At 42.5% G+C, this 19,635-nt stretch overlaps 1 protein-coding gene across 1 annotated transcript; it reads right to left on the reverse strand.

Moving 5' to 3' along the window:
• Positions 1-11,438: 11,438 nt before the first annotated feature.
• LOC117417479 (doublesex- and mab-3-related transcription factor 2-like) lies at positions 11,439-16,711 on the reverse strand. The gene is made up of 3 exons (XM_034029652.3): positions 15,684-16,711; positions 15,388-15,493; positions 11,439-14,283 (listed from the first exon to the last, which is right to left on the reverse strand). Exons 1-3 carry the CDS (start codon positions 16,050-16,052, stop codon positions 13,493-13,495), a joined length of 1,266 nt encoding a protein of 421 aa, XP_033885543.3. The 5' UTR covers positions 16,053-16,711; the 3' UTR covers positions 11,439-13,492.
• Between the last annotated feature and the right edge of the window lie 2,924 nt (positions 16,712-19,635).

Consider the following 19,635-nt stretch of genomic DNA (forward strand, 5'->3'; position numbering starts at 1 on the left):
AAAAAAAAAAAAAAATTGCTTATTTTGCAGCGACGCTGCTTATCAGACAGCATTGCAAACGCCCTCGTAAGAAGCTGGCTTGTAATCATGGACAGCTTTTATTTTTAAACAGCTGGCATTATTCATCTGACATGTGTTTCAGTATCCAGGAGACACAGGCATTGGCTGGCTGTCCCTCACAGTGGCCCCTTGGCACAGTGAAGCAGTGAAGCAGTGAAAGGTATATTCACAGCGTCAGTGACGGCTCCATACAGTCTCCAGGGAGAAGGATGAAGGACGGCCCCCAGGTAGAACTCAGGTAAGGATTCCTACCTGTGTGGTTAAGATAGGCATCAGAAGAGACCACGCTCCCTTTCTCTTGACAGTGGGATCAGGTCGCTGCTTGTAATGGTAAGTCTGGTCCAGAACACCTCTGTAGCGTCTGTGTAATTAACAGTGGGCATGGGCAAAGACAGGTGAGATACATTGATTACAATGGTAGTGACCCTAACTCTTGTCAGAGCTCCCTTTCCTGTACTGATTAAACCCCAATGTATAACCCACAATGTAATCTGAGGTAACATTTCCTAAGCGCGTTTAGTTTTTGTTGTTCAAGCAGAACAGATCACAAGTGATTACATTGATGGATTACTATAATGAGTAAAATTCCCCTCACACACTTCCCCTACCGTCCCAATACATGTTGGAGGGGCTTGTGTGTACAGATCAATACGTTGCGGTCTCAATGTTGCCTTGCATACAGAAAACTATTCCGACAAACGTATCAAGTTGCCAGTCTGTCCTATGTGATTGTTCGGCATGCCGTCATGACTTTAATGAGCCAGAGCACACCTTTCACTGCAGGGTGAAAATGTGGATTGAACAGAGAGCTGTACTCCCAAGAGGCTTTGCAACACAGTGTGACCAATCCCAAAAACAAAACAAACTCTTCACCTGAAATGTGATGTGTGTTTGTGATTCATTTGCATCAGGGTACTGTCTAGGCTCCACTGTGACTAGCGATCTTTGGACGCCTGTCAGTTTTCTTACCAGCTCTATGTAGGTCCCACACTTGGACAAACAGAAGGTAATGTGTTTCATATTAATGGCCTTGCCCTGCACTGCCTAACCCTAACCTAACCCTAACCCTGCACTGCCCCGTCCATTCAACACTGACACTGACCGTGCAGGCATTCTGAGATAGAGACGGGGTGTGTTGAGCTTGGCTGTAAACTAGATAGGCTACACAGTGGATTTGCAGCAAGGAGCTGCCCTGTTCTGTATTAGAACTATAGTCTTCTTTTTTTTGTTGCAGATGAAAACTTTCCAAAGAAGGGTATGCTTCGTTTGCGCTGATATTATCAAACTGTAGCAACACTGAGGTTAAGGTTTTCTGAAAAATACCTGAAGTGGAAAAGCACTGAAGTTATAGGAAGCGTGTTGGATGCATGGCGCCGTGGTGACATGCAGACTTCCAATCAAAGGAAGATGAACACAAGTGTCTACTCTGTCACGCACACGCAATCATGGTACAGCAGGCAGAACAAATTCCACCAGCCCCTAAACAGAGCACTCAGCGTATCACGCTTACATGTGCATGTCACGGCTCCCTCTCCCTGCATCGCTTCAATCACATTAACTGTTTGTTCAGAGGTGATCCCTGCTGTAGAAGAGGATGGGAACAGTTTAATATGTGACAGCTTTAATTCCTTTTTGAAGATGTCACATTGCATTGTCAGTGTCAATATTTAAAAGCCTGGTACACAAAAAGGATGATGCAAATTAAAAATGTGTGTGCACGTTGTGTTCAGTGGATGCTGTGTGTTTTTCTCCTGTGTGTGCAGTGTGTATTGTGCAATGTGTGTGTGTGTGTGCGTTGTGTTCAGTGGATGGATGCTGTGTGTTTTTCTCCTGTGTGTGCAGTGTGTATTGTGCAATGTGTGTGTGTGCGTTGTGTTCAGTGGAGGGATGCTGTGTGTCCCCCCCATCGCCCCCCCCTCCCCCCGAGAAACTGCACCTGTGGCTTAACACAACACACTCAGCTCTAACACTTGAGTCATTCCCCCAGCGGTTTCACAGGATGAATTTGTAAATTTAACAGATTATAGTCACCTGGATCCAATGAAGGTTAGGTCAAAGTCTTTATGTCTCCGGTAAAAAAAGAAAACAGCGCTACTTTCCAAAAAAAGGGGCTATCGATTCCCAAAAGTGGTGTACCCCGAGCTGTCTCAGAATGCAATAATAATTATACAGACACTTGTATAAAATGATTGTGTTTTTTTAACTGGGCAGTTGCTTCACCGCAGTGCTGCCTTTCAGCTAGTCCTTCAGGGCTCATCGAAGCCCTCTCTTAAGGCAATGTAACCCTTAGACTCTGTCACGCTCCTGCCAGGAGGAACACCCGTGAAACTCAAGCCAGGCCTGTTTGTCTTCTCCCACCCTTTTGCTTTCCATCCTCGCCTATTTGTTTTTTCTGTGCCGTTTCTCTTCTGTAGTGGTGGGCTATGCTCAGGTGAGGAAACTGGAGACCTCTCCTAATTATTTGGTTAAGAGCGGTGCAAAGAAGGGATCGCCTTTGATCTGTGTGAACGCTGTTCACCCACCTTGAAGTCTTAAGTGAAACAAAAATGGAATTCATATATATATATATATATATATATATATATATATATATATATATATATATATATATATATACACACTCTTTTTTTTGCTTTTCAGACTTTTTGATATACTGCCACTTAAAAAGTCACTTAAAACTGGATTATTATGGTCTGTGGTTTCTTGTGTCTACCAGCGCGCCCTCATAAATGAAAAAGGAACCTGCAAAAAGGTGTGTCAGTATAGTGAATGACTTGCTAAAACATAATTCTCTTCAATCACAAAATGCGTTTGGATAATGGCCAAGTCCCCTGTTGTCTCTTGTGGAACAGTTCATATTGAATTTCACAGCACTGCTCTGCTGTCCTGCCCTTCTCTGTGACCTGTGGACGCTTCACTGCCTGTCAGACACTTGCCTTTCTTTAAAGACATGACACGGACTCAAGCTACGACTAGCTCTGGCATGCTATCATACACCTTTTCAAATCAGTATTTGTTTAGCCATTTAATGGCAAACAACTAATGCCTCTAGGCCTTGTATACTGTTCATGAGCTGCTCTGAATGTCACTGCCTGGTGATTCCCCCTCCTGAATGGGTATCTCAGTACATGTGTACCTGCTGCTCCCATGGGCAGACTATCCCTTTCCCCTAGTTTGCCCTTCCCATGCTTCATTCCACTTTGCTGTGCTTTTACAGGCTTCTCGAAGGGTTAGCCCACTTTAATTCCTAACAGCTCTGTGTATGGCAGTAGTTCAGCCACTTTGTTTAAACTGAGCTGGTCCTGTGTTCCACTCTGTCAGTGAATTAAGGGCCGTGATTAAGGATGTCAGAAACAGCGCTCAATGGAATCTGGAAAAGCAATTTGCTACACGATGATTAATAAATAATAGTCTTTGGAGGGCAATGTCACTCCTGTTAATGACGGGTTTGCTTTAGGATTAGGTTACAGTGTAAAATCTTCCACAAACACAGAAATGAGAAAGACACTCAGACCACTGTTAGGAGCTTCTTTTTAATTTATTTTTAATAGCGACGGTGCAAATTCTTTCCACATGTTCAGTGCAATGAGGTGAGGTGCGGAGGTGCTTGGATTTCCAAAGGGAAATATTTGAACAGGATTACTCACTATCTGCAGAGTCACTGTCACACATGCAGGGATACTGAACTGTCTGCATCTCTATGGAAATCTAAAGACAAATCACAGATGAATCTATTTCAAATCAAGAAGTAATGTGGGTGTGAATTGCATGAGCGGCTTCAATAAATGTGTTTAATTGCGAGCTGTATAGGTCTGATTGATGGAAACGATCCTCACAGGAAGTATAGCCCGCCTCCAGACAGGTGTGTGCTTTCAGTAACTAGTTAGCAAAACAATTGCATTCCTTTAGCGACAGTTCATGCAATTCAAACTCACTTTACATGCTCAGTAAAATCAATGCATTTGTGGTTTAATTTGTGATTCGTTAGCACGGCTCCATTAGCCCACAATGAAAGGTACATAGTTTTTTATAAAACTATAAAAAACATTTTCGTTTTTTTTTTTGTTAATTATTATTATTAGTCAACGAAGTTGAAAAAGTCAGTCATATTTTCTTTGTCAGACACCATTTTAAATTCAACTGACTTCAAGGTGTCGTGTTGCCTTGCATGTTACGGTGGTCACGCGAGAGTCACCTGAAATATAGAACCTCTTCCTAAAGTGGGAGCCGCGTTGCCGAGGGGTTGACCAGGGTGGTCACACAGGGTGACAAGCCGGCAACAGCTCTCGTCCCCTTGTTGCCGTCGACTAAAGTCTCCCGTGTGATCAGGCCTTTAGTTACTACGACAGCTTTAGAAAAACAAGGGGCTGTGGTCCGCCAGAGGATATAGCGTGCCAGCAATAACCCATTACAACACAAAACCCGTTAGTTACAGTTCGGTTATTAATTAGATGAATGGTTACAATTGGTACAGACTGTCAGGTGGTTTCGGAGCATGCACGATTGAAACAGTAAAACATTCCATTCCTTTACCCTTCTGGTTTAACACCAGGACTGCACCTTTCAAAGAGGGACTGATATCATTTTTTTAATTTTCTAAAAGAAGAGGTTCATCTCCAGCCAAGACAAATAGGCGTTAACTTATTTTAAGTGCACCTTGGATAAACTTGAGGTCTCTGCCAAAGCCCTTTTCTTAAGCTGAAATGCTAAATAAAAAAAACAAATGTAAAAAGCAAGAGAAGCTCTAAAATGTGCTATTGAGTTTCACGGGTAAACAGTGGCTAAGCCACTTTGACAACTCAATTGAGCAGCCAGTTCCAAACACATCCATCTTTCATCTCTAGCCTATATACCGCTCTGAAAGCACCCTACCATTATAGAATTACAGTGCAGTTCTGAGATGGCAGCGTTCGACCAGAGACTAATGCACTACTTGGCACATAATAAACCTGTCAAATATATATAGAGAAAGAGAGACACACACACACACACACACACACACACACACACCGAGTTCTGAGGTGGAGTTCCAATTCTAAACGGATGCATTGTCTTCCAGGTTCAGTATATGGGGAGTGTGTGTGTTTGTGTGTGAGAAAAGCTGAATATGTTTCCCGGATAAGATGTGGAATGTGAAGTGCTTGGGATGACAATAAGCACTCGCTGGTAAGCATGTCAGAACCTGAGATCTGAAGCAGCCAGTGATCTCTGTAGACTGTGTTCTGCAGAAGGGTCCCCATTTCAGAGCGAAAACAAATAAAGATGTTTCATTTTTTAAGATTGATATTAAAATGTAAAGCTTCTGGTGTTCAATGTGTTAATTTGAACACATACAATCAGTTTTCCTTTCATTACTCGCTGCATGTTTGCATTGAAGCTGATCAAACAGGATTGTGAAACATGAAAAGAGTGACAAATGAAACCTGCAAATCAGAACTCTGCTGTTAATAAATGCACCTGTCATCACAATAATGGATCTAATTACTCTCCCTGGCTGTCCTGGCCTGTTTCATTGTACTGGTGTGGAAACATTAACACTCAGGCAGCAGTGCTGACACTCTGACACTCAGGGATTAGCAGCACAGATCATCACACCCACCAATCCAGTAATACACAGAACTGTACCAACACATGTTAGAACCGCATTCCAAATGTCAGGTCATACCCCCAAAAAACCATAACCAAGAGAGAAGGAAAGAAAATACCATTTTAAAAAGGGTTATGAAGACAATAGGGACGTGCTTGTCTCCTTTTTCTCCTTTTATCCAGTTTTAAAGGCGGGCTGTCCAATGCTTTAAAATACGCTTTCTTGCCTCTTGTTAGGTTTATTAATATTCATATCTGTCACACTTGTGTTGAAAATATTTTGTGATTCATTACTTTTTTTCCTGTTATTTCTTTTATGTGAATCCAAGATATGCAGATGTTGGAAATGCAGTGATGAAGTGCTGAAGTGATTAGATACCAGGAAGGATCATTCCATTTATAGAATTGTCTCATAGCTGCCCTTTTCATAAGGAGTGAAAAACAAACTGATAAGGTTTCTTCAGTGCTGACTCGTTTAGTAGGTTCGATAACTTACTTGTAACCCATTAACACCCCTGCATGCCTCTCACAAGACGAGGAGTCTAGTTTGTACCTTACACTTTCCTCATATGTTTAGAAGTGTGATAGGAAATCCGTGTGAAAAAGGTGAGGCAGCATATTTAAATATAAGCGTTCAAAGCAAGCGCCGCAGTGTTGGATATCAAACGCTTGGCTGCAGGCCTGCAGATACAACCTAATAAATTACTGGCACTAGAAAAGAAAAAAAAAAAACACACGGACTGTTTATAATCTGAGCATGAAGTTTTGTACCACGCTAGAGTCTAGTAGCAGTGTGGAGTAGTGGTTAGGGCTCTGGACTCTTGACCGGAGGGTTGTGGGTTCAATCCCCAGTGGGGGACACTGCTGTTGTACCCTTGAGCAAGGTACTTTACCTAGATTGCTCCAGTAAAAACCCAACTGTATAAATGGGTAATTGTATGTAAAAATAATGTGATATCTGTATAATGTGATATGTTGTAACAATTGTAAGTCGCCCTGGATAAGGGCGTCTGCTAAGCAATAAATAATAATAAATAATAAATAGCGTAGAACAGCAGAAGACATTTCTGCAACACATTTCGAAAGCCCGAACTGCATTTCGCATTTTAAACCGGAATGTGACTTGCACGGGGTTTAATTGAGGCGATTAGGGTGATTAATTGCGCTGTTTGAAGTCGAAACAGGAGACTCGGGGGGTACTGTTACAGGCTAAATATTTTTAGAAAATCAGGCAGACATAACAACTGCCATTACTATCACCGTGGCAGCAGCATGGTGCAGCGAAAGCACTTGCAGGCTGCACGCCACACGATACGGGAGAGCTGAAGTGTTTAGGAAAATAAACTCAACGCGCTCTTAAAGGGAAAGGATAATATTGACTCAAGGGGCCTAGCTGAGTCTAAACCACAGCTAAGCTGTGTTTTCACATTACCTCTTTTGTTGTCCGTGGAGTGCTTGGGAAATACACACCGGAGGAGCGGAGAGCAATTCAAAGGCGACCGTACATACGTGCACGCATTGTGAGGAGTCCGCCACACTATCTACAGAAAACAGTAAAAATAAAGAGATCCTATGCTTGAGAAAAACGCTTTGAAGGGTGTAGATATTCGCAGGCCCAGTAATATTGACAGAGTCTTTGTTGCAGGCCAGTTATTAATGGAAAGTCTGAAGTCATGTAATATTAGTGCAACAATAATTCGCAGGGTTTCTGTTACTAATAAACTGAGCCAGATGAATGGGTTACACAATAAGACATACGTGTGTTCATCTGCGGTGTTAAACAGGCGCTGGGAAGTAATATCAGGGAAAATAAGAAGGCTATTGTATTGACAAGGCAGGGTTGCTTTGTGTGCTTCCCAGCTGGAAATACAGCAGCAAGCTCAGCCCAGGCTGGCACTCCATGTGCTGCCTATGTGTATGTGTGTATAATGTACATATATACCCACACCATGATTTTCCAGAGTGCTGACGGACAAGACTGGCACAGCACTGTCCTTGGCCAGAAACCTGCTGTTGAGTGGAAAGTGAAGAGAGCATGTCAGAGCCATTATATATACATACATATAGGCTGTGTGTGTATCAAGGGACACAGTCTGCTCTACAGAGGTCTGTTCCTTGCTAGGGCTTCGTTACACTGTCAGTTACTACGGGGAATAGCAAGGTAGTATATTAGAACAGGGAAGTCTAGTACATTCACAGTGTTTAACAGCATCACCATAGATTAACCATTCGTTCATTACTGAATCAGTTGAAGTAACAGGACTGCTGTGTTTGAATCAGTTGTCAGTAATTGCGGCCGTAGTTTTAAATGGGTTTATTGTTGATATTTTAATTGGACCATGACACAACTATGCGAACTGTCTCCCCCCCCAAAAAAAAATGTTATATATGAGGAAGATGCAAATGAATTAATAAAGCTAATTTAATAACAGTGTGATCATTCGGAGCCCCACAAACAGGATATGAAACATTACAGTTGGGGGGATTCACTCAAAAAGTGTCGAGAATCCGCTGTGTGCATGCTGGATCTAGCACACGAAAGCAGTTTGAATAGAAACTGAATTGCAAAACGTGGTGTGGCAGGATGACAGAGGTTTGAGGCTCAGAGACAGTGGAAGTGGCAAAATAATGATCTTTATTAAACAAAAATAATCAAATAAATAGGCACAAGGGCCCAAACAAAAGGTTTAAACAAAATACAGAAATGTAGGCTGGGCATTAGCCTTCACTACAGTTTCTTTACCAAAAAACTAAACAGCACAACAGCACAACAACAAACAAAACTCACCCAAAAACTCCTCTCCCACAAAAGGGTTTCACCTGCCCTTTTATAGTCTGTGGCTGGAGCCCAATTAACTAATAATTAACAATTAAACACTTAAGGCTCCAGCCACATTCTCACATGTATTTTACAGGGAGGAATTTAACCCCCTCCCTGCCAATCCAAAACAAAACAAGAATCACAAAAACATAATGAAAACAGTAAAACTAACAATAACAACAAACACATATTTATAGGGGCGAGCTAGCACCCCATCACACGTGGGTTAAACTTTGGTACAAGCACATTGACCCTCTACGAAGGTCCAGTTCAGCAAAGCAACAAGATCAGAATAGATCCATTCATTCTTGTGTGAGGTGCCTGTGCTCTAGTTGAAAATATCACTGATTAGTACAGGACATTACATTGCTCGCTCTCCCAAACCCTAAGGACATATTTCATTCCAGCGTGATTTATTATACTGTCTCATTCTGAATGCGTTCATTTCCTGTAATGTAACTGTGTCCAGCAGGCCTGCAGAATTAAAAAACAAGGACAAAAAAATCAAACATCTTTAATGCCAACCTATCACCATGAGTAATGTGCAACCGTTTAAAACATTAACACCGCATTTATTTAATTCACTTTTTAAAATATGAATCTGGGAATAAACAAAACAAAAAAATAGTTGAACGATTTCAAGGAGGAGTGGCACAGCCTGGCACAGCCTGGCACAGCGTGGCGCAGGAGAAACCCGAGCTGAATAATAGCCCTTTTCATGTCGCTGTGGATTGTTAGGCTTATTAAAATGATTTTATACACCACCCATACATTTTCCACAGAAGGGAGACAGGGGCTGTCACACAAGTTACTGTAATTGAGTCAGTATAAATAGCATTTAAAAGTGCTGTTTCTCTTGGCAGCTGGACTTGTTCTGAGTCCTAAAGCAGCTGTGGGTGGCTGAAGATGTTGGGACTGTCATGCTATCTCACGCTGTCTCACTCTGTCTCACGCTGTCTTGCGCTGTCTCACACTGTCTCACGCTGTCTTGCTCTGTCTCACTCTGTCTCACGCTTTCTCACTCTGTCTCGCGCTGTCTCACGCTGCCAGCAACGCAAGGTGGCTCATTTGTTTGAGCTCTGCAGCTGTTATCCCCTTGCACTGCGTACCGGCAGCATTCTCACATTGAAATGTATTTTTATATGTCTAAAAAACTTTTTTTCTTTTTTTTTTTAAACGAGGGAAACTCCTGAGCAATAAATCATGCTTAAAAAGGTGCCAATGCATTTGCCTGTGACGTTTGTAGCAGAGGACCACATAACATGCGAGTATTGGGTTTCTGTGACGGGAGCATTGTTGTCGTTTTGTTGGTTTAGGTTACTGATGAAGAGGATTGAGGCCAGTGTTTGCAGATGCCATCCGAACGACTCCTTCCAGGGAAAAACTATTTCCATCCAGTGACGGGCCAAGCACCTGCTTCTTCAAATACTGCTTCTACGAAAAGCACGTGTGTGAGCGAGTGTGGGTGTCATTGTACAGCCTGCAATACCAAACTTCTGTGTCAGATCAGTGGAAAAAGAAAACTGAAGCTTGTCATTCTCAACATAGGATTGTATGTGCACTCCAATCACTGATGGGTTTCTTAATTCAAGTTGCAAATTATAGAATTATTGTATTGATTCAAAATGTCATTTTAATAATTGAGGTCAGATTCATCATTGTCCAAAATGTTCTCGAGGAAAGGCTGGAAACTGAAGAATCATAGCAACGTGTAATAAAGCATAATAAAAGCATATTAATAAGCATGGCAAACACTGGTAAGTGCTTAGAACCAAGGGACAAGCAAGGGAAACCTGCAGAAATACTGCGGTAAACTTTTGTAAGGGTGAAGCACAATCCACTGCAAGAAATACAAAGCTCTGCAAAGGGATTGTTCAGTGTGTTTAATCCAGAGGAAGATCCAGATCGTAGGATTAAGTCTCTGTGTGAGGGTGCAGGATAAACCTAATTAAATATGTGCTGAAGGCTGCTCACTGCTGTGTCAGCTCGCTGGCCATTTATTAAATAATGACCCACATAAATCAAAGGAAATATTAAAAAAAAACATACAAAGTAAGACGAGAAATAAAGGATGTGGACATTCATCTACATAACCTTAATGAGAATATCTGTAATTTGACCAAAAAAAAAAAAAAACTGGCCCGCATTTAAGTCTTACACTGTTAAAAAAAAAAAAAAATGTTATGGTAAATTTACCTTAATATTGATTTAATAAAACTGCATTTGTAGATTAATTCTAGTGTATATTTCCGTATTATTAAAGGTGTACTGTTTTGTTTAAGTATTTTACACTAATATTGACCAGAATTAATAAAAAAAATAGTGTTGAGTGGGGTTCTATCGTTTTTCATTTTTACTGCTTAAAAGATGAATAAGGTTTTCTGCACGGGATCAAATTTGTGTGTATGTCTCCGTGTTAGAAAATTGAAACACTACCTTTTTGTGTGTGTGTTTTTTTTTTTTTACACAAGTAATGGATTACGTTTCTGCTCGTATTTCTGTTAAGACTTGTGGATTAAAGACTTCATGTGGTCTGAATATTTGGAAGTTATGTAGATAGGGTTACAAAAGCCCCGATAACATGTGGTTGTGGTGTTATGGTCTTCATTCTGAGCGAGACTGATAAACAGTTATCTGCATTCCAGGATAGTCCCAGACAAAGCACGGGGCTGCCTGGTATCAGCGGTGTTGACGCCACACGGTCGAGAGCTGTGAAAGGTATCGCGCTGCCCTATCTTGTGGGAATAAAAGGGATCGTATACGATACAGATCAAAAGAGGGGTTCAAAAAAAGACACAGAGGCTCCAGAAAAGTGTTATATGATAAAACATATGATAAGCCCAAATGCTGGGGAGGAGTGCAGGATTATTTATGTATTTATTTATTTAATTTATTTCAATTTCAGTCCAGGATAGACCCTCAAAATGGAACATCACATTTTATAAGGGTGTCCTGTGCTTTTACTATGAGGAATATTTTCTAATGGTTCGTTTACTATGTTTTTTTTTTTTTGCTTTACCATACTTCTCTGTGTTTTACAATGCTTGGCTATGCTTTATGCTCATTTGTTGTGCTTTTACTATGGGGAAACTTTTATAAGGGTCAGTTTACTATGGTTAGTTTTTTTGATATGATTTACCAGACGTTTCTATGCTTTACAATGCTTCCCATGCTTTACCACACCTCTCTGTGTTTTACAATGCTTCCCTGTGCTTTACCATACCTCTCTGTGCTTTACAATACCTCTCTGTGCTTTACAATGCTTCCCTATGCTTTACCATGCTTCCCTATGCTTTACCAGACCTCTCTGTGCTTTACAATGCTTCCCTATGCTTTACCATACCTCTCTGTGCTTTACAATACCTCTCTGTGCTTTACAATGCTTCCCTATGCTTTACCATGCTTCCCTATGCTTTACCAGACCTCTCTGTGCTTTACAATGCTTCCCTATGCTTTACCAGACCCCTCTGTGCTTTACAGCGCTTGGCTATGCTTTACTAGACCTCTGTGCTTTACAATGCTTCCCTATGCTTTACCAGACCTCTCTGTGCTTTACAATGCTTCCCTATGCTTTACCAGACCCCTCTCTGCTTTACAGCGCTTGACTATGCTTTACCACACCTCTCTGTGTTTTATTACTTCATGCTTTCATTTTTTAGATGTATTTATATGAGGCTCCATTTCCATGCCACACAAAACCACCAACAAAATTCATGTTGACAAAACCAAACTTCAAAACCTCCATCAGTCAATTGATAGGAAACGGAATGATATTACTATAGTGCAGCTCATTTAAACATCATGTTAGCACACCCAGTGATAATGACGGGACCCTTTCACTAAACCCCAGAGAGAGCCGTACTGCTCAGCCTGTGTGTGCGCCTCTTTCATAAAGACTGTTTGTTACATGTGCAGGAGCTGCAATGCCTCATTCCAGAACACACACAAGAAGCCCATCGAGTGAGTCTACGAGGGTCTGAAATGAAACCCAACTATTACTCACGGTGGACCTCGAAATGAAGAAGCAGGACTGAAAGGCTGTCGCCAATATATTTGTATAAAGTTACAAAAATATTGTAGCATTATATGCACATTTTTAAGAAATACAAAAAACATGTACATATTATAATATCTTAACATGTCAAGATGTTAAACAAATCATTTCACAATGACAATAACCTGCAGAGATGACTCACCCCCTACATGCCAAGCCTGCAGTGCAGTGTGCTCTTAATGCTGTTTACCACAGCACTCTCCCATGGTTATCTGTGCATTTACCACAGATGAGCCTGGCTGCCATGTCTGTTAATGTACTTTACCACACCTAGCTATTCTTAACAAGGCGTGCCTAGGCTCTACCCGGCTTCCACTGTGTTAATTACACTGTGCTGTGCTTTTACTAACTAAGAAAATAAATAATACTACCCTGCTCATTTTGCAATGTGTGTTTTGACAGAGCTAGAGAGACACAGCCTAGCTGCATGTAGGAGATCGACAATTGGTAGATGGTTTGTAAAGACGACCCTTGTGCTTTTATTTATTAACATGTTAATTAACAGTGCTTCTCCTCCAGGGCTGTGCTGCTGGTTACACCAAGCCCCTGTATAGTTTCTGACATGTGGGTTTAAACATACACACAGCATTATTGACAATGCGTTAACAAACGTGAAAAAAAAAAAAAAACTTCAGATAAATCAAATAAACCCTGTTTTAAGTGTCGCGTGTACGCTGGTCATACCAGCAGCACGCTGTGTAGGAGCCGGCTGTATTGGGTTATTTTCTGGCTTTCTCGTTCTGTGTAAGTTACGGGAAAGCTCAATTTGATTGCACAGGACCCTGGCTGGCATTCTACTAGATCAACAGCTTTAATTTTGGACAATGACAGCCCACATGTATTCATATCCTATAATATTGTATACGATTTGCATTATTACAGTATTATAACTAATACACGATTTAAAAAATATATGTTGCAAACTAGTTCATTCTTTCCCATTTTGATAATGGTGAGCATGGTATGCTATATCAGTCTCTCAACAGCGACTCTACTGAAAACGGCAAAGTCTTCTTGACCATTGCGCTGCGGGTCTGCGAAACGTTAGTCCAGTTATCCTTTGCAATGGACTGTTGCTGATGTCTGCAGCCCGGTTCCTTCAGTTCTAGCGGGACGGCATGGTGATTTGCAAACCCCCAGCCTTTGGAAGCGCCGAGGTCTTCCGGATCTGGAAGTCCATCAGGCTCTAGAGAGGAACGCTGCCTAGAAATGCCCGGGGGCTCGCGGGTTCCTCGGCTCTGGCAGCTAAGACGCGCGCCACATTCCAGAACCGTCGAATCTTCCAACCCAGTTTGCTGGTGCTGGTGGCAATGCGAGTTCTCCTGGCAGAGTTCTAAACGTTCCAAAACCATTCTCGCAGCGTCCAGGCGTCTCCTTTGCAAGAAATCGCATTGCACCTGTTCGTAGCTGCACTCCACTGAAGTCGATTGTGTCGTCGTCATCACCTCTCCGGCTTGGCAGCAGTGAAACCCGCATTCCAGCAACACAGGGCTGGTGTTCACGAAGGGCAGGTAAACGGTTTGGCTGTACTGTGTCGGCTCTCCCAGCACGCTGCACAGGGATCCCGGTGAGGCGGGCAGCGTGGGGCTGAGCATCTTCAGCGTGGCCAGGTCCTCCAGCTCCTTCTGCCTGAATTCTCTTTCCAGCATGACGCTTTCCAGCTCCTTGTCTGCAAACGCGCGTCTCTTCCGCATTCTCTCGCTGAGGTTCGGGAAGTGCATTCCGTTCGACCAGGGAGATTCTACCATAGGAGCCTTGTACCCTGAAACAGATCCGTAAAAAGAAGTTAACCTGTATGGTTTTAGAATCGAATTGGATGCATTACGCAGCTGGTAAGCACTTTAGTAACCACGTTAAAAGCGAGACTTGCGTCATAACAATGATACTTCAGTTCAGTAAAGATGTGAAACAATTCTACTCCTTCACTGTCAGCAAGGGTCCCGTTCTCCACCGTGATAAGGTACTTCTGTAATGTAGTCATTTCTAACTCTATTTTAATTTCCTTTGGATTTTAAATTAAAGCGATTTGATATTGTATTTGAATTTTGAATAGTTTCTACACAAAGTATTAGACACCTAAATAATCTCGTTAAAAAAGATTACAAGGCAATTCAATAAAAATGAAATGCTCAAAAAATAAATAAATCAAAGCACTAATACATTCAAATGTGTATTTATATATTAGCTGAAAAATATTCACGAGTGAAACTTGGAATGTAAAAAAAACAGTTTTATTATTATTTATTAAGTAAAACATTTAAACACTAAACTGTTACAAGCGTATTAACTTTTTGTACATTATATATATATAAACATACGTGTTTAAAAACTAGATGAAAACAACTGTGTTTATACAAACGAAAGTTTCAAAAGTGCAAAAACGGACACAACTTCAGTGTTAGGGCAGCAGTGTGGCGTAGTGGTTAGGGCTCTGGACTCTTGACCGGAGGGTTGTGGGTTCAATCCCAGGTGGGGGACACTGCTGCTGTACCCTTGAGCAAGGTACTTTACCTAGATTGCTCCAGTAAAAACCCAACTGTATAAATGGGTAATTGTATGTAAAAATAATGTGAAATCTTGTAACAATTGTAAGTCGCCCTGGATAAAGCCGTCTGCTACGAAATAAATAATAATAAAAAAACTAACAAAAGAATCACTACGGGTCTCTAAATAAAAACAATGCACCATTCTTTTCTCTTTTTCAGAGTACTGGTTTATAAATCTAGTTTCACAGATCCTAATAGCACTAATCTTGGACTACCTTAACCAAGGTAAAAAAAAAAAAAAAAAAAAGTGGTACAAACTTTTGTGTCAGAAGCGGGCCCTACGTGTGTCCGAGCGCTTCATAAAGACGCTTAAGACTGACCTTCCAGTATACTCTTTGCCAGCAAACTGGGAGGCCTGGGATAGCGCTGGTACGGGGTCCTTCGGGACGGGGATGGGGCGGCCTTACCATTGTCATCTTTCCTGACCTGTGTGAAGACAGAAATAGCAATCTTACAATACGAAATGAAGTGAAAGAAGAAAAAAGAACCACGTGTCAGTGTTCCTCCATAAGAGCAATATTCCACGCTTCCAAACATCGCGCACCGTGTTTACTGCTGCAAGGGGAAAACCCTACAGGATGTTATTTGTTCATTTCATTTCTTTAGATCAGCTCACCTCTGAAGCTTGTTGTCTCCTGAGCGCCACCTGCGCTGCCATGACCCGCTGCCTCTCCACCACCAGCAGACAGTTGACACACTGGCAGTCCCGCCAGCGGCACAAACGCTTGTGTCCCTTGAGACAGGACACAACGCCGTGGTTCCGGCAGCGCGCACACTTGGGGCTGCGCATTAGCCGGCGCTGCTGTTCCTGACGGGGATCCACGCCCTTCTCTCCCCCGCAGCCCCCCTCCCCCTCGACGTTCTTGGAGAGGGACCCGTCCAGGCTCTCCACATCGATCTCCTCTTCCTCCTCCTCTTCAACGGCATCTTTGAACAGATCACCACACTTCTCCAAATCGAGGCGCATTTCCAGGTCCTTGGACATCTAGGACGCTTATGTTTCCCAACACACGTTAGGACTTTCCAAATGTTACTACTAATACTAGTAACAATGTGAAGTGTATTGCACTGTCGCACGAACACTTTCAGACAGACACACTGCACTATATCTGGGATCACTTGCTATATGGGCTCATGCGCTTTTAAATTCAGCGCAGACCCTCTCTAATCACTGCACTCTTAAATTCTTAGCTTTTTGAAAGTGCTGTTTCTGCCTGTAAGCTGGGTACCGTTCGTTTTCTTGCTATGCCCCCGATATATCCGTGGCAAGAACGTGTCTTATTTAAAGTTCAAAGGCTTTGGAAAATGCTCCGGTGTGGCCGGCGGCTCCCAGCGGGTCAGTGCGCATCAAGTTCTCGCTACTCTCTGCAGCGCGCTTGGAAACCTGCTCCTGATGAAACCAATCCGAGCCCGTGTTCACACGAGAGCATGCACTGTACCTGCGTCTTTTAATGTGATCTCTGCTTTCAATCGCTGCATTTAATGAACTCCCCAAGTAATCCGTGACGTCGCGCCCGCCGGCATTCACTTTAACCCCGCCCATTCCGGTGGCTAATACTTGACGAACATCAATAAGGTCATTTAGGATCTGGCCGGAGCAAATACTTGCAATTCACTGGACCGGAGGAAAGGTGTCTTCAGAATGCGATGCTGTTTGTTCCACTCCGGTTAGAATTCCTCGCCCACTTTGGATCAGGTACTGTACTGTTTTTGTTTCCAGATCTTTTGCGTTCACGGTCTTCACGTCACCGCTCTCATTTCTTAGGAGTGCACCTGTCTCAGTAAATCGTGGATCTATTCGACTCGACGTGTTCTAATCTGTGTTGTGCGGTACTGTACCAGCTCAACAAACAAGTAGCCACGACAAACAAACACATCCTCTTTTTATTTCCATTACTGGTATTTGCACAAATCACTTGCTTTGCCCCGAGCCGTATAGCGGTGTTACATAGTGAGAAGTTATGAAACAGTTCATTCTTGTGCAATGCGCAATGTTATAGGACTATGAACACACTTGGTATATATATATATATATATATATATATATATATATATATATATATATATATATATATATATATATATATATATATATATATATATATGTGTGTATATATATATATATATATATATAATCACTTCGTCAAAGTTGAAACCAATTGACAAAGCAATTAAATCGATGTAAACAGATTGATAAATCACATTTTTCTATCAAAATTGATTAGTGACGATTACCCTCTACAACCTTATATATATATTTTTAATTATTTAGTAATTACGCGTTTCCCTGTTCCTTAATAGATAACTATGCAGTACTCGATTAGCGAGTGCACAATTAAGCTGCAATCTGGACAGTTTCCAGTGTTGTTTCCGTGACAAACAAAGTGGACAGTAGCCCATATTCTTTTTAACATTATTGAACTTGAAATGAGAAAACTGTACTGTAGCATCTGCGTTAAAAACTGGTTAACAGCGCCGTCTGGCGGCTTGTGTGCAGTACTGTACTCAAAGTGGCAGTATGCACTGTCTGGCTGTTCACGTTGTTTTTAGTGTTGATATATAAGCTATGTTGATTTACAATATAATACAAAACTGCAATCACACATTTCAATATGCTAATCCTATTAAAAAATATTATTTAGTGCCCAGGCTGGATTTGCAATTTCAGATAAACAAGCCACCAGTGCTTGCTGCTGTCTCTCTAAGCAGAAATTGCCAATGATCTCATGCCAGCCTTCCCTAAATCACCACAATAAATCAAAATCGGACCTGAATATTTTTACATCTACTCAAGTACAATATCCCTCTCTTCCCATTCCATCAGTGCTAATGCAAAGTGACACTTAAATTAAAATCTTTAGCATTCAAGGAAAGATATACCAAGACAGTCACATAATATATATTTTTTCCATCAACATTTATTATTACAAAAAGACAAATGCAACACAGAAACATGCAACAGCATACAGGAACAAAAGTAGTGTGGCAATGTGAATGCATGGAGCCAGGCTTTCTGTCTGCAGTGTGGCAATGTGAATGCATGGAGCCAGGCTTTCTTTCTGCAATGTGAATGCATGGAGCCAGGCTTTCTGTCTGCAGTGTGGCAATGTGAATGCATGGAGCCAGGCTTTCTGTCTGCAGTGTGGCAATGTGAATGCATGGAGCCAGGCTTTCTGTATGCAGTGTGGCAATGTGAATGCATGGAGCCAGGCTTTCTGTCTGCAGTGTGGCAATGTGAATGCATGGAGCCAGGCTTTCTGTCTGCAGTGTGGCAATGTGAATGCATGGAGCCAGGCTTTCTGTATGCAGTGTGGCAATGTGAATGCATGGAGCCAGGCTTTCTGTCTGCAGTGTGGCAATGTGAATGCATGGAGCCAGGCTTTCTGTATGCAGTGTGGCAATGTGAATGCATGGAGCCAGGCTTTCTGTCTGCAGTGTGGCAATGTGAATGCATGGAGCCAGGCTTTCTGTCTGCAGTGTGGCAATGTGAATGCATGGAGCCAGGCTTTCTGTCTGCAGTGTGGCAATGTGAATGCATGGAGCCAGGCTTTCTGTCTGCAGTGTGGCAATGTGAATGCATGGAGCCAGGCTTTCTGTCTGCAGTGTGGCAATGTGAATGCATGGAGCCAGGCTTTCTGTCTGCAGTGTGGCAATGTGAATGCATGGAGCCAGGCTTTCTGTCTGCAGTGTGGCAATGTGAATGCATGGAGCCAGGCTTTCTGTCTGCAGTGTGGCAATGCGAATGCATGGAGCCAGGCTTTCTGTCTGCAGTGTGGCAATGCGAATGCATGGAGCCAGGCTTTCTGTCTGCAGTGTGGCAATGCGAATGCATGGAGCCAGGCTTTCTGTCTGCAGTGTGGCAATGCGAATGCATGGAGCCAGGCTTTCTGTCTGCAGTGTGGCAATGTGAATGCATGGAGCCAGGCTTTCTGTCTGCAGTGTGGCAATGTGAATGCATGGAGCCAGGCTTTCTGTCTGCAGTGTGGCAATGTGAATGCATGGAGCCAGGCTTTCTGTCTGCAGTGTGGCAATGTGAATGCATGGAGCCAGGCTTTCTGTCTGCAGTGTGGCAATGTGAATGCATGGAGCCAGGCTTTCTGTATGCAGTGTGGCAATGTGAATGCATGGAGCCAGGCTTTCTGTCTGCAGTGTGGCAATGTGAATGCATGGAGCCAGGCTTTCTGTCTGCAGTGTGGCAATGTGAATGCATGGAGCCAGGCTTTCTGTCTGCAGTGTGGCAATGTGAATGCATGGAGCCAGGCTTTCTGTCTGCAGTGTGGCAATGTGAATGCATGGAGCCAGGCTTTCTGTCTGCAGTGTGGCAATGTGAATGCATGGAGCCAGGCTTTCTGTCTGCAGTGTGGCAATGTGAATGCATGGAGCCAGGCTTTCTGTCTGCAGTGTGGCAATGTGAATGCATGGAGCCAGGCTTTCTGTCTGCAGTGTGGCAATGTGAATGCATGGAGCCAGGCTTTCTGTCTGCAGTGTGGCAATGTGAATGCATGGAGCCAGGCTTTCTGTCTGCAGTGTGGCAATGTGAATGCATGGAGCCAGGCTTTCTGTCTGCA

This window comes from Acipenser ruthenus, chromosome 12 (genome assembly GCF_902713425.1).
Source record: "Acipenser ruthenus chromosome 12, fAciRut3.2 maternal haplotype, whole genome shotgun sequence".
NCBI lineage: Eukaryota > Metazoa > Chordata > Actinopteri > Acipenseriformes > Acipenseridae > Acipenser > Acipenser ruthenus.

Bases quoted from the DNA above. Each gene is read 5' to 3' on its own strand.
- LOC117417479 (XM_034029652.3), bottom strand. From the start codon at position 16,052: ATGTCCAAGGACCTGGAAATGCGCCTCGATTTGGAGAAGTGTGGTGAT. The intron at 15,494-15,683 runs GTGAGCTGATCT...GTCTTCACACAG, and splicing joins GGAGACAACAAGCTTCAGAG to GTCAGGAAAGATGACAATGG. The intron at 14,284-15,387 runs GTCAGTCTTAAG...GATCTGTTTCAG, and splicing joins GGCAAAGAGTATACTGGAAG to GGTACAAGGCTCCTATGGTA.